This window comes from Equus asinus, chromosome 25 (genome assembly GCF_041296235.1).
Source record: "Equus asinus isolate D_3611 breed Donkey chromosome 25, EquAss-T2T_v2, whole genome shotgun sequence".
Taxonomy (NCBI): domain Eukaryota; kingdom Metazoa; phylum Chordata; class Mammalia; order Perissodactyla; family Equidae; genus Equus; species Equus asinus.
Window position 1 is genome coordinate 56,644,180 of NC_091814.1, and position 27,445 is coordinate 56,671,624.

General features: G+C 52.5%; 1 protein-coding gene across 7 annotated transcripts in view; it reads left to right on the forward strand.

Moving 5' to 3' along the window:
- The first annotated feature begins 6,853 nt into the window (after positions 1–6,853).
- PIK3C2B (phosphatidylinositol-4-phosphate 3-kinase catalytic subunit type 2 beta) overlaps positions 6,854–27,445 on the forward strand; it is a 62,426-nt gene continuing 41,834 nt past the window's right edge. For 2 of the 7 annotated variants that reach the window (XM_070497438.1, XM_014829724.3), the window contains exons 1-2: positions 6,857–7,272; positions 26,386–27,406. In XM_070497438.1, coding sequence (XP_070353539.1) covers positions 26,474–27,406 — 933 coding nt within the window. In that variant the 5' untranslated portion in view covers positions 6,857–7,272; positions 26,386–26,473. Of the gene's footprint in view, positions 7,273–15,200; positions 15,348–26,385; positions 27,407–27,445 lie in introns of those variants that run through there. The other 5 variants (XM_070497439.1, XR_011498186.1, XM_070497440.1 and 2 more) reach the window with 5 other exon arrangements.

Here is a 27,445-nt window from a genome sequence, read left to right on the forward strand (position 1 = left end):
GTAAAATCTTTAAAAAGAAAAAAGAATTTAATATAGAAGGCCTGTTCCAGGAAGGAGCTGACATCATAAGCTAGCTATCATATAACGTAAGACAAGTGTGATAGAAAGGCACCAAGCAGCCCATTTTGGGCCCAGCGAAACTTGTTTAACAAACATTTGCATTTCCAACCCCATGTGAGCTGCCTTCCTCCCCTCTGAAATCCCAAACCACTACCCTCTACATCCCCCTTTGCCTTTAGCTGAAGATGATACTTACGGTAGCAGCTTTGGCCAGATGGCCAAGTTGCTCAGTCTTCCTGGGTTTCTCGCAGGTATACGTGTTATTAAACTTTGTCTGATTTTCTCCTGCTAACCTGCCTTTTTAATTATCTGACCAGCCGTAAGCACCTCAGGGAGACGCGGGGAGGAATTCTCCCTCTTCCCCTATATTGGTTACCCTCCTCTTCCGTCCCCTCCCCAATTCTGAAAAAAGCAAACCAGCCTTACAACACAGTGAGGAGTGTTCCAACTGAGGCAGCTGTCAGGTGTGTCTAGACGTGCTAAGGAGAAGCTCTGGGGGAGCCTCCTGGAAGACTAGTTGTGGGGTGTACTAGTTTGCTATTGCTGCTGTAACAAATTGCCACAAGCTCACTGTCTTACGGTTCTGTAGGTCAGAAGCCCAGCATCGGTCCCACGGGCTAAAATCGAGGTGTCAGCAGGGCTGTGTTCCTTTCTGGAGGCTCGAGGGCAGACCTGCCTCCTTTTCTGGTTTCTAGAAGCGATTCATATTCCTTGCCTCTGGGCCTCCATCCTCCAGCTTTAAAGCCAGCGATGTTGTATCCCTCTTGCCATTCTTCCACCATCACCTCTCCCTCCGGCTTCAGCTCAGAAGCGTGTTCTGCCTTTAAGGACCCATATGATTAGATTCGGCTCATTTGGATAATCCAGGATCATCTCCCCATCTCAAGGGCCTTAACTTAATTATATATCCACAATACTTTTGCCACAACAAGACAACATATTCACAGGTTCCAGGGGTTGGGAAGCAGACATTTCCTCCCTTGGGAAGCCATCGTTCTGTGTACCACATAGAAAGGCAGCCACGGGGCTGGCCCCATGGCCAAGTGGTTAAGTTCGCGCGCTCCGCTGCAGGCGGCCCAGTGTTTCATTGGTTCGAATCCTGGGCGTGGACATGGCACTGCTCATCAAACCACGCTGAGGCAGCGTCCCACATGCCACAACTAGAAGGACCCACAACGAAGAACATACAACTATGTACCGGGGGGCTTTGGGGAGAAAAAGGAAAAAAACAAAATCTTAAAAAAAAAAAAGGCAGCCACATAAAGGGAAGGGCATAGAGGTGGGAAATGGGGGCGGGAGGCCCTTTACAGGCAGTGGGGAAAGCTTATAGAAAGGCCCCCAGGGGGGAAGAGCGTGTATTCTAGGAATCTCAGGGAGTCCAGCAAGACCAAAGCATGGAGTTTTCATTGGAATGTGGAGGGAGTTACTCATTTGACCCACATTTATTGAAGGCCTACTCCATGGCAGGCGCTCTTCTGAGGACACAAGGATAGCAAGACAAGGTCCCTGTCCCCTGAGGCTAGAGTAGAAAGCAAGGGCCAGACTGAGAGAGGTCTTGTAGACTTTCTTAATGAGTTTGAACTTTAAGAGCTGTATGGAGCCAACCATTCATTCATTTGACAAAATTTTATTGAGCACATGCCGTGCGCCAGGCACTGTTCTAGGCTCTGGGAATACAGAAGTTTAAAAACCAAAATAATGGGGCTGGCCAGGTGGCACAGTGGTTAAGTTCCCACATTCTGCTTCTCGGCAGCCCAGGGTTCGCTGGTTCAGATCCCGAGTGCAGACATGGCACTGCTTGGCAAAAGCCATGATGTGGTAGGCGTCCCACATATAAAATAGAGAAAGATGGGCATGGATGTTAGCTCAGCACCAGTCTTCCTCAGCAAAAAGAGGAAGATTGGCAGTCGTTAGCTCAGGGCTAATATTCCTCAAAAATAAAAGCCAAAGTAAAAAATCCCTGCTCTCAAGCCCACTGGCATAGTGGTTAAGTTCATGTGCTCTGCTTCAGTGGCCTGGGGTTCACCAGTTTGGATCCTGGGCACGGACCTACACACTGCTCATCAAGCCATGCTGTGGAGGCATCCCACATACAAAATAGAGGAAGATTGTCATGGATGTTAGCTCAGGGCCACTCTTCCTCAAACAAAAAAAAAAAGAGGAAGACTGACAACAGGTGTTGGCTCAGAGCCAATCTTCCTCACCAAAAAACAAACAAAAAAATCCCTCTTCTCATGGAGTTTACATGCTGGCCAATTTTAAGCAAGGGAAGCAGACGTTTGCTTTGGAAAGAACACTCTGGCCAGGGTGTTGGAGTGAAGACTGAGGGGAGCAAGGGGACGGGTAGCCCGGTGCCTTGGGTCTGCTATCTTCCAGACTCACAGCCTTGCTCAGGCTTCACAGCCCTCCTTGGGCACCACCTCTTTAGTCGGGAGCCCTCTTCCCCTTTATCCTTCAACTGTACCCGTCCTGCACCCCCAACCTGATTAACCTTCTACACCTGGGCTTCCATTGTTGCCCCTACATGTGAGAACATCCGATCCCAGCTGGATCCTCGACTCTGCTACATTTCCATTTCTCTAAGAAGCCACCACTCTCATTTCTTCCAGTGGATACTTTAAGCTTAACCATTTTCCGTAAGTCCTCAACCCCATCTTGACCCCTTCTCTCTCAAGAGGTCGCTTAGAGACTGTCAGGTACCAACCAGTTCTCTCAACTTCTAACCTCTAGGTTACCAATCTACAAAAGCATCTGCTTGCGTGCCCTTCCTCTCAAAGACATCCCAGCCAACCCCAGCCCCATATGCCTGGATCCACCTCTCGGGGACATTTTCTTTAACCCTCTCTCTCTCCTTGGTCTTCCCCCTCAGCATATGAGCATGTTTAAGCCTTGCCGTCTGAAAAAGAAAAAATCTAACAACAATCTTCCCCTTGATCCTGCCTTCCCCCAATCCACTGCCTTATATTTCTCTTTCCCATTAATTGCCAAACTTCTAGAAAGAGAGGTCTACAGTCATGTGTCTCTTTTACTCCTTAGCCCACTAGAGCCTAGTTTACCCATGACTGTTCTCACACCATGGATACCGGAGACTTTCTCTCTTTTTTTGAGGAAGATTAGCCCTGAGCTAACATCGGCCGCCAATCCTCCTCTTTTTGCTGAGGAAGACTGGCCCTGAGCTAACATCCGTGCCCATCTTCCTCTACTTTACATGTGGGACGCCTGCCACAGCATGGCTTGATAAGTGGGGCCATGTCCGCATCCGGGATCCAAACTGGCAAGCGCCAGGCCACCAAAGCAGAATGTGCACACTTAACTGCTGCCCCACCAGGCAGGCCCCCCAGGGACTTTCTTGTCAATCCAAAGGACACGTTCAGCCCTGCCTTCCTGGATGTCCGTGCTACACTTGTGTTAGCCCAATACCCTTTCCCAACACTCCCACCCTCCTTTCGGACACTCTATGGTTTCAGTTTTTCTATCAGTTTGGTTGTTTCCTCTGGATTTCTTTGGCTGGCCTCTTCTTTCCTCTATACGCCCATACATGCACATAACTTCATTGACTACCTATAACCTGAAGGGTCTAAAATTGATGTCATTCGTCCATACCTCTGCTTTGCGTTTAGTTTCATAAATCCACTGTCTACTAAACATCCTCACCACAGCCACTTCAAACCCAACATGTCCAAAATGAAGCTCATGGTTGCTCCCCGAACACCTGAGGCCTGTTTTACTTACTATTGTCCCTCAATTATGAATGGCACCACCTGCCACTGATTCTGAAGCATCAAGTGGGCAGCAATTCTAGATCCCTCTCCCTTCCCAATTCTTTGCATTCAATACATTAGCAAACATTATCCATCTGACTCCTGAACCACCTCTCGGATCTGTCCTTTCCTTTTCACGCCCACTGCCCAGCCCTGGCCCAGTGTGGAGAGCCCCTATCTTGCCCTCCGGATGTCGCCTTGGCCTCCTTGTTGAGCTCCCAGCCTGTACTCCTAGGCTGTATTAGCTCCTGGCAGGAAGCAAATGGCGCACTCCAATTAGAGGATTAATTTGAGAAAAGTTTAAAAAAATAAAGTGACAATTTAGAAAGGGTTGGCAGGGTATAGGAAAACCAGAAGGAATGGTGTGCAATACACTGGGGCCAGTAGGAAAGTGAGTTTCCACCCCCAAGGCCTGAAAAGTCAAAGGAAGAGAGTGGTTATCTGAATTAAAAGAGAAGGAGAGGGGCCAGCCTGGTGGCACAGCTGTTAAGTTCTCACGTTCTGCTTCGGCGGCCAAGGGTACACCAGTTCGGATCCCGGGTGCGGACATGGCTCCACTTATCAAGCCATGCTGTGGCAGGCGTCCCACATGTAAAGTAGAGGAGGATGGGTGGCAGATGTTAGCTCAGGGCTAATCTTCCCCCCTGCCAGAAAAAAAAAAAAAAAGGAGGAGAGAGAGAGAGGGATAGGGAACCAGCTGGAGGGAGCTGTCATCTCTGGTTGAGGGTGGCAGCCAGCCCACAGTGACCCCAAAGAGAGGGATCCTGAGGAATAATATCCAGACCTCCTTCCTCCCAATTTCCTGCCATGGCTCCCCATTGGCCAACCCCTACTAGGAAGCCAGAGGGCAGAAAATGGATCTGGAGGGGCAAGTGGAAGCTGTGCAGTGATCTTCAAACCCTTCTATGTAATATGCCAGAAAGTGTTTTCTGATCACATCACTCCCAGCTCCTCTTGTCTACCCCCGGGGGTTTACTTTCACCAACAGGACAAAATCTAAACTTTTTTGGCATGCCCTGGTTTCTCTTATAACACAAATTTTTCTCCCTACCAAGATGCACTTTATAGCCTTTGACATGATCCTCAATCCAGGGACCCAGGCCTGCTCCTGTAAGCTCTGCAGGCCAGGCTTGTCACTCCAGCAAGACTGAACAACTACGGCCCTGTGCTCTCCTGTTCTCTCAGGCTTCTGAGTTCAGCCTGATGACAGGCACAGAGTAAGCTGTCATACACATTTGTATCGTGAACAAGGTGGTGAATGAGTGAGTGAAGGATGCACGCTTTCACCCGCTGTGGCTCTGGAGGGTCAGGAATAGGACCATCTATACATTATGATATATGATGTACATTACGATATATGAGCAAGTTGTCCACAGTTATCAAAATGATTCACTTATATTCTCTCATTTGATTCTCACACAGCCCTGAGTGGTAAGTGAAGCTGATGTTATTACAGATGCTGAGAGGGTGAAGTGGACTACCCAAGGTCACATTGCCAGGGCAGAGAGAAGAAACAAACCTCTGTCCTCCCTCTCACCGCGTCTCCTCCCACTGTCTTACCAGGGTTGCCTGCAGTTAAGGGTCCCTTGTATTTATCCAGATTTCGTTTAATATGAGAACAAAAGTATATCCCGAGAAATCTTACTGAACTGTGAACTCGCTTTTTCTATTGCTTTCTCCCCTACGTAGCACTTCCTCTGGTTATTCAAGTTGCCTTCCCAATAATAAATAGTAATCATCTTACTGAGCGTCTTTTCCAATTCCACAGTTCTATGAATCTAAGAACTCTGTTCTGGGTTGTTGCAGAGTTTCATAGTAATGAAGAAATTTTAAAAAGGCCTTTATCATTTAAAAAGGCCTTTCTGACACTTGTGTCTTTTTTTTTTTTTTTAACTCTAGTAAACCCAAAACAGACTGGAATAGTGGCATTTTAACAAAGATTTCCTCGACACCAGGAAAGGAGAAGGTTGGCAGATGTTTCCACGGGAGCCCTGGCTGGGGGTCCTGAGCATCTGAGGGCAGCTGGGAGTCTTGAGACCCTGGATACCTGAAGGGAACTGCGGAGAAGGGGGTCTGAGAACCAGGTGCTGATCTTCAGTCAGTCAGGAAAAACAGACGGAGGGCCCCGGGGGAGGACAAGGTTCACGTACTCTGAGATCAGAGATCATGGCTATTATGTAAACCAAATGCAAATGAGGAGCTGGGCAACTCTGGGTTTCTTTTGGGTGGAGCTTGCAGGAAAAATTCTCCTGGAGAACACTGCTCAAAGAAAGGTACTTAGAGTCAAAATTTTAAATATACTGTATGAAAGAGGAGTTTTTTTCCTTGCCTTACATGGGTTGGAAGACCCTCTACCTCCCCTTCCCCTCAGGTTGTCGATTGCTATTCTCTGGGGCTCAGGTCAGACGAAAAAAGGAGGCTGAGCACGCCAAGACAGCCCCCCACCCCCCACCTCCGCCCTCAAGGAAGGGGCTCTTTCCGGCACCGTAATCGTAGCGAAGGGGGAAATTCCTCAGACTGATAACTGGACCTCAAAACTGTCATTTCCAGCCGGATGACTTAGCATTCATCTGACAGAGCAGGCCAAAGTAACGACCATCTGCAAAACCCCTCACCCAAGTGGGAAGTGGAAACCTTGCCTCTTGGGTTCCAAAGCACAACTTGCCGCCCGCGCGTTGCTCTTCCCCCGTGCACTGGCGGGAGGGCCCGGAGCGAGGGTGGCGAAGGAGGGGAGAGGGGAGGGAAGATAGGGAGGGAGGGAAGGGAGGAGGGCAGGGAGGGAGGGGAGTGGGGAGGGCAGGGGGGAAGGGAGGAGGGCAGGGAGGGAGGGGAGTGGGGAGGGCAGGGGGGAAGGGAGGAGGAAGGGGAGAGGGGAGGGAAGACAGGGAGGGAGGGAAGGGAGGAGGGCAGGGAGGGAGGGGAGAGTGGAGAGGGGAGGGAGGACAGGGAGGGAGGGAAGAGGAGAGGAGAGGGCGGGGAGGGGAGAGAGGAGGAGGGCCGGGCGGCCAGGGCTCCCGCGCCCGCCCCGCCCCGCCCTCGCGCGCGGCCGAGTCGGCGTGCGGCTGCGGCGGCCGGCGCCGCCTGTCCGGGCGGGTCTGCGGGCGGCGGCGGCGCCGTGCAGTGCGCCGGGTCTCCGGGAGATGGCTTCTCCGCGCTCGCCCGCGGCGCCCGCTATTGTCTCGCCCGGGGTTGCCTGACTGCGGGCTCGCGCACGCTCCCGGCCGCGAGGACTTTCCCCTCCGAGCAGGTCCTTGCGCCCTGCCTGCGCCCCGCGGCCCCGGGACCCCGGGCCGGCGCTCGCCGCGTGGAGCCGGAGAGGGAGCGGCGCCGGAGGAGGCGTGCGCGGCTGCTCGCCCGGGTGCCGGTGCCGCCTGGAGCCACGGAGCGAGCAGCCCTCGTCGCCGAGCACGCGACACGTCGGGTCCAGCAGGGAAGCCCGCGGGGAGCACAGGTAGGACGCGCGCCGAGCCGAGGGCGGCCGCCCGGGGTCTGCTGATTGCCCTCCGAGGGGAGGGGCACGGGGCCGGGGCTGTCCCTCCAACATGGCAACAGCCGAGGTGCGACAATGGAAGGAGCCGAGGGTCCCTGGCGGGCCGAGCCGCGCACGCCGTGGATGGGGAGCTTCGGCCCGCAGCGCCGAGTAGGCTGTCCATCCCCACTGCCGCCCCGCTCGAGCAGTCTCGGGCCCCCGGCACCCGTTTCCCACCCCTTTTCCTCTAAACACACTTCCTGGCTCCCAGCTGCAAGGCGATCTGAACCAACCAATGGTTTGAGGGTTGGTTTGTTTGTTTAAGATGAGAAATAAGAAGCAAAACCTCCCCTGGAGTGGAGGTGTGGGGGTGGTGCTTTCTCTTGCAGTGGGGGAAAAGTCAGCAACTAGCCTGGGAAATATATACGCTTTGTAGCCGGACGGATGGTAGACTTGGCTTCTCCCTTATAAGGACACTGCAGCAGAAGGAGAAGGCTTGGGAGAGGGACCCTCAGGCCAGGGCTCTCAGGGGACGCGCCGCTCTCCTTGCCTCTACTTGTCTCTCATTTTCAGCTCCCGACAGCGGTGGCTTTGATGTTGGGGAGCAATCGCAGCAGCAGGAAGCCCCGGGGAGGCTGCCAAGCTGGGGTGGAGTGGGGTAGGGCGAGGAGCCCAGGGGCTTGGCAGGCTCCTGGACTGTGCGAAGAGGTTACCAAATGTATGAGGTTAGTTAGTGCACACACCCTAGTTAGCTGAGGTGTCTGTGTGTGTACGTATGCGTGTGAAGAATCAGCTCTGGCTCCTTCAGGCCAACCTTCTCTCCCTCCGTCTCCACCCCCTTTTGGGGTCTTTGTGGCTTCCATGCTGCAGTCCCACCAGCCAGGCCTGCGATGGAATCTATTGTCTCCGGCTGCCCTGATGTTTTTTCTCAGTTCTCTCGGAGAATTTTGTGCCCTGGGCTGGCTGGTCCCAGCATGGGACCAGATTCTTCAGGACACAGCTACCAGGCTCCCAGAGGCAGGGCAACACAGCTCCTCCTCCTCTGTCTGAGCTAAACTACCTGACTGTGGGACGTGGCCAAGCAGATGTAAGCAGTTTGCGCTGAATTCCAACCCTGTATCAGTCGCAGCGTGAGCGCTTACTCCATTGCTGCGCTGGGCCTTGGAAAGGTATTGGAGGAGAAATGTCCCAGGCCTGGCAGACCTGACCCCTGCTGCTCCTCCGTCCCCTACTCCAGCTGTGGATCCAGAGCAGAGAGGCACTAAGGCTTCGGGATTGCAGCTCCTCCAGAGCCTGGCGGGCCCATCTGGGATTGTGTCCATGGAAAAATTAAGTCGAGGCACATTTTATAGCTCTGCCTGGCAGCCAGCGTCTGAGGAGATGGTGGCTCTGAGCCGGAGCCCTGGACTGAGGCTGTGGCTGCTTCTCCTTTGGCCTTTGGGTGAGCCCAAGGTCTGATTTCCATGGCTCTGAATTTACTGCTGAGTGTGCACAGCGTGTGTGTCTAAATCTAATCAAGCTTTCCACCCTGGCCGGAAGGGAGCGTGTCCATTTCCCTCTCCCAGCAGTGTGGGGGGCCAGGCAAGCTCAGTTTATCCAGGGCCTCTGGCTTTTCCCTGGGGTGCACCTCCGGGACTCCCCTGCGGCCTGGCGTGCCTGTGGTCTCTGCTGTGGCCCAGTGGCGCTGGGGCAGAAACTCCACGGTTCCCTCTCTGGGGCGCCCTCACCCCATCTGGGCCTGGCACTTTGCATACAGGCTTCTCTTGTCTGTGGTCCTTCCGCCTGGACACTGCTGCTGGGGCCAGCAGGGAGAAAAATGGGGATCTCTGTTCCCTTTGGGGTTTGTAACTTGCCCTAAACTTCAGGCTCCCTGTACTCCCAGGACGTGAACTGAGACACGGTGATGTGGTGTAGTAGAGAAAATAGGGTGCTTCAGTGTCCAGAGGCCTGGCTTTAGTCCTCATGTGACTTTCTTCCTAGCTGTGTGCACCTGTCTGAGACTTAGTTTGCATATCTGTAAACTGGGGAAAAAAATAATACCCTTAGCTCACAGGATTGTTTTAAGAATGAAATACCCTGCTTACTGTGAACTGAATAAAATCATGTATGCAAAAGTACTCTGAAAACTGCAGAGTACTGTACAAATGTTGGTTATTCATCCTGAGTTTAGCCTCTGGTGATAAGGGAGGGAGAGCTGGCAGGCATGAGGGAGGGTGGGAGGAAAGGGATATGGAATAGAGAATGTTCCAGAACCTTTCCTTTGTGGTGAAGGGAAGAGTGATGTGACAATACCAAGGTAACTATTCCTTGGGTATTTCTTTTTTAAAAGGGTTGAAAGGATGGGAAATGGGAGAGAAGAAAAGGCTGCTTAGTGGTATTTGTAGAGAATTGAGGAGGCAACCCCCCCCCCCCCCAGGCTGGCTCTTGTCTGTAGACAGGGTAGTGCTGCGCTGGCTAATAATACAATGGCCAGCACTTACTGATGTCAGCCAGCAGGGAAATGACAGAGGAGGGGGTTGAAGCGGCGGTCTCCCTCCAGATCCTATGCTCACAGCCTTGATGCCACTGTCAGGGAGTTAGTGGGTCTTGGGAGAACAGAAAGGGACAGCAGAGTTGCACAATTCATTCATACTGGATTCCTTGACTTGAATGCCCATGCTATGTCACCAGACTGGGACATCCTTAGATAATAAACTTATTAAGGACAGGGGCCCCGGAGGACACATTTCCTCCAGCCAGCCCAGTGCAGCAGCACCTCCTTAATTCCCAGTCCTGTGAGGTCACGTGTGTGAATTCCTTGGGCTCCTGCCTCACTGATCTTTCTCTGCTTTCTCATTCAGTCCCTACCTTCAGGGTAAGGGGAAGACTGGGAATAATCAAATTAAGTAATTTTGCCACCTTCTGGGCAACTGTAATAAGAGGTTTGGGACTTGGGGGATCCTGGGAAAATTGAGGCAAATCTTTTGTTTTGGTATTTCCGTATCTGCTTTATTTTGTGTCTGTTTTATAAAGTGAAAAGAGACTATTCTTGCGTTTCCTGTGATCACATAAAGCGTTAGAACTGGAAAGGACCTTGGCAATCATTTCCCTGAGAAGAAATGACTCCCAAGGAGTCATTTGTATTTGTCACATATTGCTTGGTGACTAGCAGTGCTGGAACTTTACACTGGGCTATGACAGATGAAAGGACCTATGGTTCGCACTTTAGAATCAGTGTGGACCCCATCAGGGGCTTCATTTTTAGGCAGTTCTCTTCTCTCAGAACACTGATGATGGAATTCACTCACCACTAATCTCCTTGCTGGTTAAAAAGATTAAGGATACAAAAGACAGAGGCCCTCAAGGTATGGGGAAGGACCAGGAGAGAGGTTCTCAGTGGTCGTGAGGCAGAATGTAGAGCCTCTGGCTGAAGGGATCCTCAGCAGTTCACTCCTTACCCTCCCCTAGCACTTCCTGTAGAAAGTCTCACTCAGCAGAGGCTCCCTGGTATTTCAAGAAAAGCCAAAGATCATTTGCCTCTTTAGAAACTGGTTACCCTTCCACCTTAACTTCCTCACTCCTGCCTCTTTCCTTCTTGAAAACATTGTTCAGCTCCCTACTTCCTGGGCCGTGCTCTCTGGGCCCTAGCCACTCATCGTGGGACTAACCTCCTGGCAGAGGTTTCTTTTCTTCTCGGCAGTTCTTCCTACTACGCTTTGTGCCTCCTAAGTCTCTGCCTCCTTGGGTCCTGTCCTAGATGTTAGATCTGCCCCGTCTCCTCACGCTGTATCCTCCCCACAGTGGAGGTGGGTGCCAGGCAGGAGAACTACTCCACACATGTGGCCGGTTCCCGGGCCCACCAGGAATAAGCTGGCCTGGAGGCATCCTCTCCAGCTAAGTCCTGTCTTTCTATCCTAATCTAGTTGGTACCCTTCGCAGCAAACCAGAACGCATAAGGGTGAGGGAAAAATAGAGAACTAAGGAAATTCCATTTTGAGGAAATGACTTTTGCCTTGCTAGGTAGGAGAAATAGATGTGAGAGCTCTTCTTGTCTCAGGTCTCAGACTAACCACAACCCTTCCTCTACTGAGGCATCTCAGGGCCCTGCTTTCTGAAGCCGAGTGTCAGTCACGTCCCTGACCTAATGTACTGTTGCTGTTGCGTCTTCCAAGGGGTAAAGGAGGTTAAAGTGCCCAGGGGCACCAGTAGAGGGCATTTAATTCTGACTGAGAAAGGAGAGATTGTTTGCAAATTGGATATTATGGGAAGCTAGGAGAAAGCAACTATATTTTCCCAAAAACGTTATAGCTGAGGATGTCAGATTTCCACTCGAGACTTCAGGAAGGCAGGTTTCCCTTTTTTTAACTAAGAGAAGAGGTAGAGACAGCTTCCTGACACAAGACTTGGGCCGGCAGATTCTCTGAAGTGCACTCTGACTCTGCTGTTGCAGGTGATCCCAACAAGGGAGGCAAAGAGGAGCAAAAGTTTGGGTACTGAGCAAGGCAAGGGCGCGTGGTGAAGGAGGGCCCTGGCGCTGAGCGTCTGTCCGCTAGTAGCTTTTCAGACATGGTTGTAATTTCCCCTCCCCCCAACTCTGAAGGACGCAGATGCCGATGGAATTGTCTCTTTCCTTTTTACATTTGGGAGAGCTGAGGTTTAGATTCAAACTGAGATTAAGAAACATGCCTAAGATTGTACAACTAATTAGAGAAAAGCCAAAGCCTGCATCCGAGAAGGATACTTCCAGAACTGATGCTCCTGCTGTCCTGTGCTGAGAAAAGATGTCAGCGAGGCCCACCTGAGTTCTGAATGAGGTGGGGCTTCCCCACGAGCCAGATGACAATAGAAAGGGTTCTTCTTCAAGTCATCTGTGGAAAAAGATATGATCTCAAAGGGATATAAGTCTGTCAGATAATGTTTGAAAACAACTCACTCATTCATTCGTTCACTCACTCATTCAGCAGATGTTTTGACTGCTTTCTCATGACTTTAGGTACCTTCACTGACTGGGACAGACAGCACTGCTGAGCGGGGGATCCAAACCAGTAAGCAGGCTGTGGTGGGGGATGTAGGCATGCTTTGAGATCTCCTAAGTGGGACATTTGAGGTGATCAGACTTCCTGAAGAAATGAAATGTTAGCTGAGATCTGAATAGTGAACAGGAATTGGGGGTGGGGGGTGGGGAATGAGGCGAGTGGTAAAAGAGGTGAGCTGGAAGTGGTTTGATCTGGCCAGAGCCGTTGACTGCGTTTGCATTTTCTGTTTTATTCAGCGGTTCGTTCACCGTTCTGCACCAAATGTTCACCGGGTGCCTGATGCCCTCAGCGTGTGGTGGTGAATAAGACAGACAAAATCCTGTCCTTCTGGAGTTTATGTTCTGGGAGAACTTAGTTCACTAAGAATGCATTAAACCAAGCTTCTTGGTTTAGAGTGGGGGGGTGTACCAGAATAATTACCAGTATCAGCTTGAACATTCGGTAAAATGCCACGGGCCTGGCTCTCCAGGGCAGGATGGGAAAAAGGCTGGATTTTGGCCTCAAACAAGTTTGACTTTAACTCTTGATTCTATCACGTACTAGTTGTGTGGTGGCCTATCATAAAATAAGGATAGCAATACTCACCTTTAAGAACTGTTGTGAGGATTAAGCAGGACAAAACCTGGCACACATAGTGGGGGCGGGGCCTGTTCCTCCCGTCGATTGATTTCTGTGATGCTCACGTTCCGTTAGCCTCCCCTCTGCTCCCCCTCCACCTCCCTTTCGTCCTTCCCTTCCACCAAAACAAAGTGTGACACCCTTGCTCCAGTCGTGGCAGTAGACATGTCCCTGGAGGGCCTGACTCCACAGACCTTGCTGTGGTGTCTGCGTGGCTGTGAGGGGATGTCAGCAAGGTGCCTTTGGAATGTTAGCTCCCAGATGCCTCCACGGTGGTCACACCCTGGCTGCCCTCATCCAGCCGCAAGCGTGTCAGTCGATCCCCGCTGAGAATGGCCTGACTCTGCTCCCTTGGTGGACCTGAGTGAGGGTCATGTGGTGGATGGGGCTGGTGGCATGTGAGCGTACCACACTGTGCCTGTGGGCAGCTGGTCCACCCCTCTGCTGAGTGTCCCCTTTGCTGAGTGTGGACTTGGGCTCCATCTTAAGGGGACCTCTGTCTCCCTTGGGACCTTCCTGTGCAAAGCGGGGTAGAGGAGACAGGAGAACGGCATTAGGGTGTGTATGGGGCAGTGCCAAAACTAGCTGACACGATTCCTTGCTCTCCTTCCCCACCCCCAGGTCACTTCCTTCTTCGAAAGTAGGTTGTCTTGTCCCCTCCATGCACAGGGATGTCAAATGGTTGTTTTAACACCGTCTAAGGCAAATGTGTTGTTCTCGTGCCCCAGATACCAGGGGCAGTCCACCACTTTAATTTGTCGTGTCACACACAGAGCAGAGTAGTGTTAGGAGACACTGAGAAGAAAAGAAGTAAGGATGTTTGGAGGGGTTGACCAGGGAAGATTTCTGAGGATCTTGAGTTGGAGTGGAAAGAGGAGAGAGAGAGACAGCACGAGGAAGAGGAGGGTGCCTCCGGCCGCATGCGTGGCTTTTGAGGCCCTGAGGGCCCAGTGGGACGGGGACATAGGGCATGGGGTCTACACCAGGCTGTATGTGTAGATGAGCGGGGCTGAGAGCACCTGAGCCTACCACTGGGACAAGTCTAGGGGGTGACCAGGCTGGCACAGGGGGTCCTGGCTGGGATCCGCTGGGATCTGGCACCATCAGGACCACTGTCTGCCGCCCTCTTCCCAGTCCCCCCTGTCTAGGTATCCCCTTCACTGTGGTTTGGGGTTTCTGGACGCTGAGAGGCTGTCTCAGGGGAGGGGGAGGTCTCATTTCTCAGTTCCCCCTTAGGGCCCTGCATCCCAAGTGGAGTTTCTCTTGTGACCTGGGTGAAATCCTTGGTCTCCCCTAGGTCAGTGTCCTTGACTGACCTTGGAGTAGGATGTCCTTCCAGTCTGCCACCAGGAAGAGTGCAGTGGAACTGCATGGCTGCTGGGGAAGGCCTGGTGGTCGCCTAGGTCAGGCTGGGCAACGAAAGCCAGGACCAGGGATTGGAGAGGTCAGTGACCTAAGGCACAAGCTGCCTGATGGGCAGCACCGGGGAACTTGTGTTTTGGGGAGGGGCAAGAGATTCCTGGGCTCAGGAGCCAACACCAGGGGAGGCCATGGAGAGGCAAGGCCTGCCCCAGAGCTCCACCCCGCCCACCTTTCAATGGCTCATTCCTCCCTTACCACTTCCATAACAGGTTGGCTTGGGCTCTCTTCTCCTCAGGCTCTGCTTTTAAATGTGAATGTCCCTAGGGGCTGGCCTGGGGGTTTGCCAGTTTGGATCCTGGGTGTGTACATGGCACCGCTTGGCACACCGTGCTGTGGTAGGTGTCCCACATATAAAGTGGAGGAAGATGGGCACAGATGTTAGCTCAGGGCCAGTCTTCCTCAGCGAAAAGAAGGGGATTGGCAGCAGTTAGTTCAGGGCTAATCTTCCTCAAAAAAAAAAAAAAAAGTGAATGTCCCTGGGAGGGGCTGACACCCTGGCCTCCAACACCCCGGTGTAAGTTAGGATCAAGTGTTTGGTGGTGTTTTGTTTGTGAGTGTTTTTTTTTCTGGGCTGAAAGATGGGGGCTTCTTGAGAGCTGGTGCCCTTTTCTTTTCCTCCTCTGTCTGTGGAGACCCCAGGGCTTCTCCACTCTGCCCTGACTTAGGGAATAACTGGCCGCCCCTGAGACCTGCCTGAGGAGCTCTTCTGTCTGGAGTCTCCTTCCCTGGCATGCGCACTCCCTGGTCTCTGGCCTGGCCCGGCGTGCTGGGGTGTGGACAGGGAAGGAGCGGCCTGCTTGGGAGGCCCGAGCTGCTCCCTGGAGCTGAGGGGTCCCGTTTTCCTTTCTCTTCCAGGGTCAACCTTCTGTCTACTTTTCTCAGACTTCTTCACCAGTGGCACTAAGATCACGACCTTGTGGCGTCTAGGTCAGCTTCCTCTCCTCTCCTGAGGGAGCTGATAAGGGAGTGAGTGAGCTGGAGGGCGTGGTGTGGGGGGTGTAGGTGAGTAGGGAACAGGATGTGGGTGCTTGTGTTGAGTGTGGGGGTTGTGGGATGTATGCGGGGTATGGAGGTGTGCACGTGGGGGGAGGGTATGGGGTGTGCGTGGAGTATGTGGGGTGCGTGTGGGGTGTGGAGAGGGGAGAGGGGAGGTGGAGGGGCTGCGGGGGTGGCGGGCTGTGTGCACAGGGAAGGAAGTGAAGGGGGTGGGGTAAACACGGAGCGTGGGGGTGCGTGGGGGAAGGTGTGTGGTGTGTGTCGTTTGTGCGGTCACCGTGACTTTGGGTCCCTGAGAACGACTGCAGTCTGTCAGGAATTTTGTTCATTGGAGGAGTTAGCACTAATTGAAGATATTCTCTATTATCTGACCCATGTCTGGATTGCTAGTTTAGGAAGTGTGGTGGCAGAGGGACAGTGGGCAGGGCTGTGGACAGTCGTGCAGAGCCTCTCTACCCTGAGGGAGGGGGGGAGCTTGCCCTGGGCATGGTGTGGGGGCTGGTCTTCAGCGCCTCTGCCTTTCGGGGATACCCTTCTCTGCTTGACTTCCTTTTGCCCTCCTCTGGGCCAAGCAGGTGGCTGTCAACTGTCAGCAGCCCGCTGCCCACACAGCCTGTCCCTGTCCGCTGGCTCCTGCCCCCAGACTTACAGGCAGTCGCCCCACCCTTCCCACAGATAGCACCACCACATGGGGGCTGCTGGCTCTGCCTTCTCTGCTCTAGGGGTAGGATCATCCTGGGGACCAGTTCCCCGGGTCCTTCTCCTCCTGGGGCTCAGGCATATCTGTGCCAAGTGTGTGCTTGTTGGGAAAGAGCACAAGGCTGGGCCCAAGATTGTGTCTGCATATCAGCACCATGTAGCCTCCCCGCGTTGGGTTCCCAGCTCTGCTGTGGCTCCAGGGTGAGACCCAGGGCAAAGTCGCTGACCCTTAGTGGGCCTCACTCTGCTCATCTCTAACGGACGGAGACACAGAGAAAAGAGAGAGAACCTTTCAGGCAACTAAAAAAGGTGCTATCAGAAAACAACCAAAGAATTTGTTCTAATTGAATGAATTGGAGACGCTTCCTAAACATCAAAGCCTCAGTCCCCAGCGGAGAGGTCCTTCATCTGGAGCGTGGTCCCACCGGCTTTACTCGGTGCCCTCTGGAGAGCGCAGCGGCTCTGCAGTTGCCCTGAGATCCATCCCCACCCCCTTGCCATAGGGTTGGGCCACAATTTGAGTGCTCCTCCTGGCTCCTTGCAGACTGATGGTGAGCCCTGTCCTGCACCTAAGGACTTGGGGACTCAGGACCAGAGCAGTGGGCGGCTTGCTGCTGCCTCTTCTCTCTTCCCTTCACTGAGTTCTCCAGGCAGAGCAGAGCCTTCTTGGTGCGTTCTGACCTCACGTCAGTGCCAAGGTTGGATGGGAACAGCTGTCAACTGCTTTCTGGATTCTGCCTCATGGGCTGGCCTCCTCCAGGGCACTTTACAGCCCACACGGGAATCCTGGGGAACTGGATTCCAAAGGCATGAGCTGGGCAAGCTGGACTGGAGGTGACAGATCACAGTCTGGGCCTTGCAGGAGCCCTCATTTTTTTGTTTCTTTGTTTGTGGGTTTTTTTGAGGAAGATTAGCCTGAGCTAACATCTGCTGCCAGTCCTCCTCTCTTTGCTGAGGAAGACTGGCCCTGAGTTAACATCCATGCCCATCTTCCTCTGCTTTATACGTGGGACGCCTACCACAGCACAGTGTGCCAAGTGGTACCATGTCCGCACCCAGGATCCGAACTGGCAAACCCCGGGCCGCCGAAGCGGAACATGCGAACCTAACTGCTGCGCCACCGGGCCGGCCCCAAGTCCTCAGTTTGAAGGAAGCAAATGGGACAGTGAAGCAAAACTGAGGAGGGGAGGCCCCAGAGAGGGCTGTGGTGTCCTCTCCCAGCACGCCACCTTCTCATATCCCCCTCCCGCAGGGCTCCCTTTGTGCTTCACGGCTGAGGCACCTTCACAGACTCAGGTTTCCTGGATGTTGCTGTTTAGAAATGTGGGGGTTGTTTTTCTGATATTCCTGGGTTGGTGTCAAAGTTGTGTGTAAAGAAGTTTCCTCAGGAGTCCCCTCAGCTGGAGCCCAAGGTTGGTGAGGGAAGGCCCTCCTGGGCTCCCCCGCCCACCTGTCCCACCGCCTTCCTCTGCCCTAATTCTTAACACCGGCTCAGAACTGGCTGGTCTGAACTGGAAGGGCTGGTTCTTGGGGCTGCAGTGGCTGAGGACAGAGGGGGAAACAGCAGGAAGTGTGGACCAGACAGAGGAGATGTGGCTGCTCTGGCTCCTGCGATGGCTTCTGGGTTAGCGACCTCGCTTCCTTCTGTGCCAGGGGTTCCATTCAGCTGACTGCCAGCTCCTCGTCCCTGACCCCGCCGTATAAATTGCTGGCTCTAGGAAGGAATTTTTTTTAAAAGTTTTATTATCTTCCTTATATTTATTTGAATCAATTGAAAGTTAAATTTTTATTGAAGTATTAAGACAGTAAAATTCACCTATTTTAATGTGCACTTTTATGATTTTTGACAAATACAGTCGTGTAACCACTCCCACAATTAATTAGGAAGGAATGTTTTGAGAAGAGCTGTGAGCTGCCTCACCTCTCCCATCCCTGCCTTTCTTTCTGCTCAGATTCCCGAGTCTGCAGGGTGTGTGGTAGGACCTGGTCTCCAGGGATCCTGTGTGTGCGTGTGGGAACAGAACCAACTGCACAAATGCTTTCTGAGCTGGGACCCAGGGCTCCAGGGCTCTGAATGTAGACCCAGCTCAACCTAACCGTGTCACACAGCCTCCCAGCACCTGTCCCTCTGCCCTCCAGGGACCCAGAGAGCCTCTACCAACCCTTGCGTCCACTTTGGCCTCAAATTAGTAGAAAGTCCAGGGTAGGCCTGGGGAAGAGAGAGAGGGAAAGTAAGTTCCGGTGGGAGAGACGGAACCATGTGGCCACTTTAATTTGGCTAAGAGGACACTGGAGAGCGGCCGTGAGTGGGGAGAAGACGCAAGCAGAGATCTGTCTGCCCACGCCTGGAGCTCACTGAGAGCCGCCCTGACAGAGGAAAAGGATGTGATTCAGCGATGGGCCTGACATCAAGCTTGTAGAGCCATATCAGACCTCTAGGCTTTAGATAAGGAAGCAGGGGTCAGATACCTGTTTGAGGCAGGGAGCTGGCCTCCTTGACCTTCTAGATACACCTTCCTGCTGGAGGAGTGGGACTCTGGTGCAGGGCATGCTGATCTTCCCTTTCAAGGTGGAGCAGGGCAGCAGGTGTGTGGGGTGAGGTGTGGGGACGGGTTCCTGGCTGCAAAGCCAGTGGGATTTGGGGTGTGGATGAGTGTGGGTGTTGGGAGTGGATAGGGCAGGAATCTTCTCTGAAGAGAAAACTCTGGAAGCCAAAGTGATTAAGTCTTTATGGCCTCTAACCCCTTGAATCTGTCTGTCCTGAGGGGAGGTGCTAAAGGTCCCTTCCTAGGGCAGTCCTAGAACTGAGTCCTCTTCTCTTGGAAAAAACTGCTAGAAGGTAGGATGCCCAAGGCTGGGGCTTGAGACCCTCCGTGTTTTTTACCACCTTGCTGGATAGCTCTCCTTCCCCCCCCACCCCCCTGCCCCGCCCCTGAAGGTGGGCCAAGATGTGCAGTGCTTCCCTGCCTTGTGCCCCCAGGGGGGGATTGCATTATTTATGGATGTGTCTGTCACCTTTGCTAGATCGTAAGCTCTCTGGATGTCTGCCACGGTCACAAGAATACTTCTAGGTCTAGCCTGGCACCTGGCACGGAGCTGGTAGTCAACGCCCATTGGGACCCAATTCTGTGGCTGCCCCACATTCGTGGGGAGAAGACGACCCAGGCCCATTAGGCTGTCCCAGAAGAGCAGCCGTGACACAGCGCCCTCTAGCATGAGAGCAGGGAGCCCTCACCACTCGCAGCTGGTATGGGGGGGCCCCCTGCGGCCCCTCCCCCTCTGGCACAGGGACTGAACTCCAGCTCACTGGAGGGAGTGCCCTCTCCTTTCTCTCCACCCTGTGACTCTGAACCATTGTGTGGCTCTGCCCTGACCCATTTCCTCCCCCGCCAGCCTCCAGCCATCTGTCGGCAGCTGCGTGGACTGAGTTTGGTGCCTGGTGCTCCCTAGACCCTGGCATCAACCTGCTTGGCCATAAACATGTCCTCTTTCTTCACCAGCTGACCACCTGGTGCTTTCTGGGGTCCCTTTCCGCACTTCCCTCTTGTCCTCCTGGGAGTTCTGAAACCCTAGTCTCTGGGATCAAACCTGGCTGCACATCTGAATTGCCTGAGGGGCTTTGGAACATTCAGAGTCCAGGGACTTACCCTACTGAATCAGACCTTTCGGGAGGGGCCAGGAATTTGTATACTTGAAAAACTTCACAGATGGCAATTGCTAACATTTGAATGTGGACTAATCTAATATATATTAGATATTAGATATTATTATAATATAACAGTCATTACTATTCTATAAAACATAATACAGGGGCTGGCCCCGTGGCCGAGTGGTTAAGTTCGCGCACTCTGCTGCAGGCGGCCCAGTGTTTCATTGGTTCCAATCCTGGGCGCGGACATGGCACTGCTCATCAAACCACGCTGAGGCAGCGTCCCACATGCCACAACTAGAAGGACCCACAACAAGAATATACAACTACTTACTGGGGGGCTTTGGGGAGAAAAAGGAAAAAAATAAAATCTTTAAAAATAAATAAAATAAATAAATAAATCATTTAAAAAAACATAATACATATATAATGTAATATATAACACATATTAGATAATATTTTGTCAATATTAAATTTTGTAGGTGTGCTAATGGCATTGCATTTCTGTAGGAGGATGTCCTAGTGATGCAGGCTGAAGTATCTGGAGGTGAAGTATTTACATCTTACTTTCGAATGGTTAAGCAGAGAAGGACAGAGTGCAGGTGCAGGGAAATGTTAGCCGTCAGTGCACTCCGGCGGTGAAAGGAGACTGGCTGAAATGACCTTTCACGACTTCCCTGTGCTCTCTGAGAGGTGGATACTAGAGGGGACACAGTCAGAGCCACCGAGGGGCACAGCTCCAGGGGCCACTGTTCACGTGGTTCTTTGTTGTGGTCGGGGGTGTCATTCACGTAGCAAACAATATGGCTGCTCCCTGGCACCCTGGAGTTGTGCGACACAATGGTTCTGGCCCCGGCCACCTCTTCCTGGATGGACTGCACAGACCCAGGCCCTCATCCACCCCAGCTCTCTCCTGGGACCTGGATGGCTGTTTGCTTTTGTACAGAATCCCTGGTAGCTCTCGAGGAATAGAGCAATTTCTAACTTGTCAACCCAGCAGAGGCTGGCAGAGAAGGAACTGAATTGGGGGAGGGGGGAGGCAGGAAACATGAGACTCTGATTCCTAAAATACTCTGTGAGCCGTCCCCCACTGCTCCCAGAAAGCGAAATTTGGGGCTTGAGTTCTTCGAGGGAAGCCTGCTCGCCGCAGCTGCAGGCTGTCGGGCCTGGGTGCCCCCGCCTTGCCTTCTCGCCTCTGGATTTCGTCTGCCTTGCTCTGCTCTTAACTTTCGCTTCACCTTCAGAGGTGGCTCTCCTGGTCCTGCAGGGGATGCTGCTTGTCCTGCCTCCTGACCGCAGATCCCTCAGCATCAGAGTGAGCGAGTGCTGAGTCCTTTGGCAGGAGCAGCTGCCAGGTGGCCCCCGGCATGAGATCTGTCAGCGGCTGGGCCTCCTTCCCTGCGTGGCTGACACACAGTCTGGTGGCGACCTGCCCCGGAGCCCTGGGGACGGTGGTCAGAGAGAGGTAGCTGGTTTTCCTTGCCTGAGTTCCAGTCTGCAAAGAGCCTTAGGAGTCGGGCCTGCCGGATCGCCCCTGGGCCTTTCCTTCCTGTCCTCCCGGGGCTGGGAGGCAGCCCTAGCCCTGGGATTCGACTTTGGAATCCTCGGTGAAGTCTGACTGGAGGGAATCAGTAGGTCAGAATCGAAGACTGCCGGAGCAGAAGGCGCTTTGCACGGTAGTCTTGTCCATGCGCCCACCTCCCTTACATGTGCCAAACCTGGCCCGGTTAGTGAACCCCAGTCCTGTGTTTGAAGAACCCGAGGAAGGACACCGTCTGCATTCTGATCCCCCATCTCCGAGTCTGAAACTTCTCACCACCAGAAAGCTGTGCCCTTAAGCCCCAGGTCAAGTACATTTTTCTCAGCGGGAATGAGGTGAATTTGGAACTTGAAGAGCTTAGTGGGAGTGACAGATCCAGACACATTTAATTTTGAATAAGATATTTTAGGGGCTGGCCTGGTGGCATAGTGGTTAAGTTCACATGCTCCACTTTGGTGGCCCAGGGTTCACTGGTTCCAGTCCTGGGCCTGGACCTACACACTGCTCATCAAGCCATGCGGAGGCAGCACCCCATGTGGAAGAGTTAGAAGGACCTACACCTAGGCCATACAACTATGTACTGGGGCTTTGGGGAGGAAAAAAAAGAGGAAGACTGGCAACAGATGTTAGCTCTGGGCCAATCTTCCTCACCAAAAAAAGAAAGAAAAGAAAAGAAATTTTCTTTAAAAAAATCAATAAAATAAAACGCCTGAATGCAACTTAGGAAAAAAGCCTTCAATTAAAAAAGAAAAGATATTTTAAGCCTATGTTTGAGATATATACAGGTTGCTATTGGGAGCGTAACGAAGGGGCCTTTAGTTCAACCTGGGGGTTCAGAGAAGCTTCCTGAAGAGAGCAGTGTCTGCACAAAGTCTGAGAGGGGCGAGTTGGAGTTGCAGGCAAGAGCGTCCGAAAGGGCATGCCCAGGAGAGGGGAGATGCTGAGGGAGATCACAGAGGCGTCGCCTGTGGTGATGGGTGGTTGGAGATGAGCGGGAGACGAGCCTGGATAAAGACAGGCCTCGGGAAGGGGTTGGGTAGGGAGCCATGAAGGCCTTACCCAGCCCCTGAGGCGATCAGGTTGACACTGTGGAGAGCCCGCTGGCCGCTCTGTGGGGAAGGCCTGGACGAGGGCGCTGGGGGCCTGTGAGGAGACTCTGTGCTGTGGGGAAAGCCTGGACGAGGGGACTGGGGGCCTGTGAGGAGACTCTGTGGGGAAAGCCTGGACGAGGGGACTGGGGGCCTGTGAGGAGACTCTGTGCTGTGGGGGAAGCCTGGACGAGGGGACTGGGGGCCTGTGAGGAGACTCTGTGGGGAAAGCCTGGACGAGGGGACTGGGGGCCTGTGAGGAGACTCTGTGGGGAAAGCCTGGACGAGGGGACTGGGGGCCTGTGAGGAGGCTCTTGTAACAGCCCAAGAGAGCAAGCAAGAGGTCTAAGGCCTGGGTAGCGCCGCTGCAGTTAGGATAGAAGGACCAGATTTAGGGAGCATTGAAGAGGAAAAGGTGGCCAGCCTTGGTGGCTGGATATGGGGGTGAAAGGAAGGGGGAATCCAGGATGACTGCAGGGTTTCTAGCTTGGGGCCTGGGTGGTGTCGTTCACCTCAGTGGCGAGTGGGTTGGGGAGGAGAAGGTTGTGGGAATGAAAAAGGAAGGTGATAGTTGAGCTTTGGACGTTTGGGGTTTGACATATGGGCGGGCGTAAACACAAGAGGGGAGAGACAGATTTGGCATCATCTGCGCGTGGGCCGTTAACGAGGAAATGGTCAGATGAGACTGCCCGACGGGGTGTCGCGCTCCTGGTGGGCTGAGAGTGGGATCTGGAGCCAACACCAGCGTTTCAGGGGTGGACAAAGGAAGGGGAGGACAAGAGAAAATAGTGTCACGGAAGCTAGAGGGTAGAGGGTTTTGTGGAAGAAGCGAATGGTCTGTAGAGCCCAGGGCCGCGGCAATGTCCAGGCTGGCGGAGATGCCTGGAATTGGGTGGCCTGGCGTTGTGCTGGGGCAGTTGAGTGGGATGCAGATGGCAGAAGCCAGGTTATGGTGAGTTGAAGAGTAACTGGAAGGGAATTGGGAACCATGTCCTCTACTCTCCTGAAGCTCGGCTGGGAAGGGAGGAAGAACGGAGAGGTGTTAGCTGGAGGACAGAGGTGGGGGGAGGTGCTTAGGGTGCAGGTGTTTCTTTTTAAGGGTAGTAGAAGCTTGAACATGTGTACGTGCTGAAGAGAGAGACTCAGTTAAGGAGAAGAGGTGGAGATGCAGGAGAGGGAGGCGAGACATGTGCAGCATCATCCTGGAGGAGACCTCGTGGATGGGGCAGGAGCACTGAGCCTTGTGCCCAGCCTTCCCCTGAGACCAAAACAGGAAAGGAGGCTGCATGCAAGCGTGGATAAGGCGGTGGGGAAGAGAGGCAGGAAGTTGAGAGAGATTATTTCCAATGGCCTCAGTTTCCTCTCAGTGGTGCCTGGCTAAGGCAAATCTTCCTGCTCTGCTTATCCCCGCTCAGGGCTGGAAATACACAGTCCTTCTCTGGATTGCAAGGCTTAAGCTCAGTGCACCTTTGAGCGCTTGGCTAGTGTCTCCCATCTAAAGCGCTAGGACCTCCTTTTCCTGGGACCAGTTCCCCAGCTCCAGGCATCTAAATTCTGAGTATCTCCATCTGCTCATCCAAAACCTTTGAATTTCAAATAGCAAGACTCTCTAACCTTCTGTGGTCAAAACTAAGCTGTTGAAGGATGGAGAAACTCAACTGGCAGAGAAATCAGCAGAGAGCTGTTTCGTATGCCCTAAGGCTAGGCTTGGCTATTCGATCTTTGGGAAATACTTCCTAAGATTCCCTGAGCCAGCCCTGGCCCTTCAGGCCGGGGTTCTGCACCTGTGCCTGACAGATGCCCCAGGGTCCCAGGAGGGCATATCAGCTGAATGGATGCCCTTGTCCTAACTCATTGTGGATCTGATTGAATTTGCCACCCAAGAATCTATCTGAACCTTTTTCCTATTGATGTTTTCAACTTGCTAATCAGGAGGATTTACACACTTCGTATGTTTGTTGAGTAAGGCAGTACAAGCGAATGAACAATTTTGGATAATTTTAGGAAATTGTGATCTCAGCTGCTGGTGCTAGGGTCAGACTATTTCACACTTACTTCCCCCAACCTAGTCTGAAACATACAAAGGTCATGGTTCTCAGCTTTGGCTACAGACTAGAATCTCCTGGGGAGTTTTAAAAATACCACTGGCCTACCACAGACCAATAAATCAGAATCTCTTGAGAGTACCTGGGAGTCCTTTTAAAAAGTTCCCCAGTTTCTAATGTCAGGCAGAGTGAGAACCTGTGGGCCAGGCTAACCTTGTCACCACAGCCTTTCATTCAGTGCCTTTTTCTTTTTTGAGGAAGATTAGCTCTGAGCTGACATCTGTCACCAGTCCTCCTCTTTTTGCTGAGGAAGACTGGCTCTGAGCTAACATCCGGGCCAATCTTCCTCTACTTTATATGTGGGACGCCTCCCACAGCATGGCTTGCCAAGCAGGGCCACGTCTGCATCCGGCATCTGAACCAGCGAACCCCGGGCTGCTGAAGCAGAACGTGTGCACTTAACCGCTGTGCCTCCAGGCCGCCCCCATATAGTTCATGATTTTTTTTTTTTTTTTGAGGAAGATCAGCCTTGAGCTAATATCTGGTGCCAATCCTCCTCTTTTTGCTGAGGAAGACTGGCCCTGAGCTAATATCCATGCCCATCTTCCTCTACTTTATATGTGGGATGCCTACCATAGCATGGCTTGATGAGTGTTGCCATGTCCGCACCCGGGATCTGAACTGGCAAACCCCAGGCCACCAAAGCGGAACATGTGAACTTAACCGCTGCGCCACCAGGCCAGCCCCCAGTACCTTTTTCATGTCATGGCTTCCAAAGAAAAAGATACCGACACTGGCGTTAATGCAGGGGGCTGCCTGGAGCCAGAGGCAGCTGGCCTGGGGGTCCTCCCTTCCTGTCTGCCTTCCGGAGGGCCGAGGGAAAAAAATCAATGTTTTGGCACACCTGTCGTCCATCAGGTGCCCGGGTCTCACCTGATGGCAGGCTTTGTTTTATTGCTCTTATTGGTGTCTTTTGGGAGGATTTTAGTGCAATCTGAGTAAATTATAAGGTCTATTTCATAATGCTCTGTTGTACTTCTCATTTATAGCTTTATTGAGGTATAATTGACATACAATAAACTACATAGTTAAAGTGTACAGTTTGATAAGTTTTGACATATGTGTATAGCCTTGAAACCATTACCACAGTCAAGATAATGAACATGTTCATCATCCCCAAAAGTTCCCTTATGCTCCTTTGTAATCCATTCCTCTTTCCATCCCTTCCCAGATAACCGCTGATCTGCTGTCACCCTAGGTTAGTTTTCATTTTCAAGAATTTTATGTAAGTGGAATCCTACATACTCATACTCTTTTGTCTGGCTTCTTTTAGTCAGCATAGTTATTTTGAGATTCGTCCAGGTTATTGCATGTGTCAATAAGTCATTCCTTTTTGTTGCTGAGTAGTATTCTATTGTGTTGACATAACACATTTTTTTAATCCGTTCACCTCTTGATGGGCATTTGGGTTGTTTCCAGTTTGGGGATATTACAAATAAAGCTGCTGTGAATATTCGTGTTCAAATCTTTGTGTGGACATATCTTTCATTTTTCTTGGGTAAGTAACTAGAAGGAGGATTGTTGATTCACATGCTAGGTGGATGATTACCCTTACAAGAAGCTAACTGTTTTCCAAAGTGGCTGTACCATTTTATACTCCCCTCCAGCAGTATATGAGAGCTATCCTCTTTAAACTGGCCGAGGAGCCCTTGTTTCCATCTTCTCCTCTTGACTGATGCAAAGTGCCTCCTTCTGTCCTTGGGGCACATGTGAGAGAGGTGATGTTGGGAGTTAGGGGCCAGAGATGGAGACATGTATAGAGAAATGGATGGGTTGATGGATGTAATAGATAGGTAAATAAAGTTGTCTTGGTATCTCTTTTTTCCTCCACTTTTCTGTGTTTTTCCATCTGTTGTAGGCACTGGAGAAACAGGCAGTGGCGCAGATTATGTCACCTAAGTCAGATTATTAATACATCTCTTTTTGTGGCTGAACGATTGATATTTTCACCCCTTACCTGCAGGTGCCCAGACACCATGCCACAACCCTGCAGACCTGACCTTGGCAGGAAGTAAAGGACTTCCTTGTCTCCTCTGTCCCCCATCCTCACTATGTCTTCGACTCAGGGAAATGGAGAACACTGGAAGTCCCTGGAGTCGGTGGGCATCAGCCGCAAAGAGCTGGCGATGGCCGAAGCCCTGCAGATGGAGTATGATGCTCTGTCCCGGCTCCGGCATGACAAGGAGGAAAGCAGAGCCAAGCAGAACACAGACCCCTCTCTCATCAGCTGGGATGAGCCTGTCCTAGACTTCTACAGCAAGCCGGCAGGAAGGCGGAAGGACTTCAAGCTCTTACGCGGTCTTTCTGGCTCCGATCCTACCCTCAATTACAACTCAGTCTCCCCACAAGAACGGCCACCCAACCACTCTACCTCCCAGGGCTCCCAGCCTGGCCCAGATCCCTGGCCTAAAGGCTCCCTGGCTGGAGACTATCTCTACATCTTTGATGGTTCAGATGGGGGGCTCTCTTTGTCCCCAGGACCTGGGGACGTAGATGGCTCTTCCAAGAAACTGTCCCCACCTCCTCTGCCTCCCCGAGTGTCTATCTGGGACAACCCTCCTCTGCCTCCCAGAAAGGGGTCCCCCTCATCCTCCAAGATCTTCCAGCCCAATGACATCAACACTTTGTCTTTGGTCGAACAACCTCCAGGCAAATTGCTAGGGCATCGGATCTTAGAGGAGGAAGAGGAGCGGGGAGGTGGGGGTCCAGGGCCCCTACTGGCGTGTGTGGACTATGATGGTATCAATGACGCAATTACACGGCTCAACTTGAAGTCAACCTACGATGCAGAGATGTTGCGGGACACCACCAGGGGCTGGAAGGAGGGCCGGGGGCCTCTGGACTTTGGCAAGGACACTCCTGGAAAACCCGTGGCCCGGAGCAAGACCATGCCCCCTCAGGTGCCCCCCCGCACCTATGCCTCCCGCTATGCCAACCGAAAAAATGCTACACCTGGCACGAACCACCGCATTTCTGCTGCTCCGGTGAGGACCTTATTGTGTTTTTCCTGTGCCCCTTTCCTT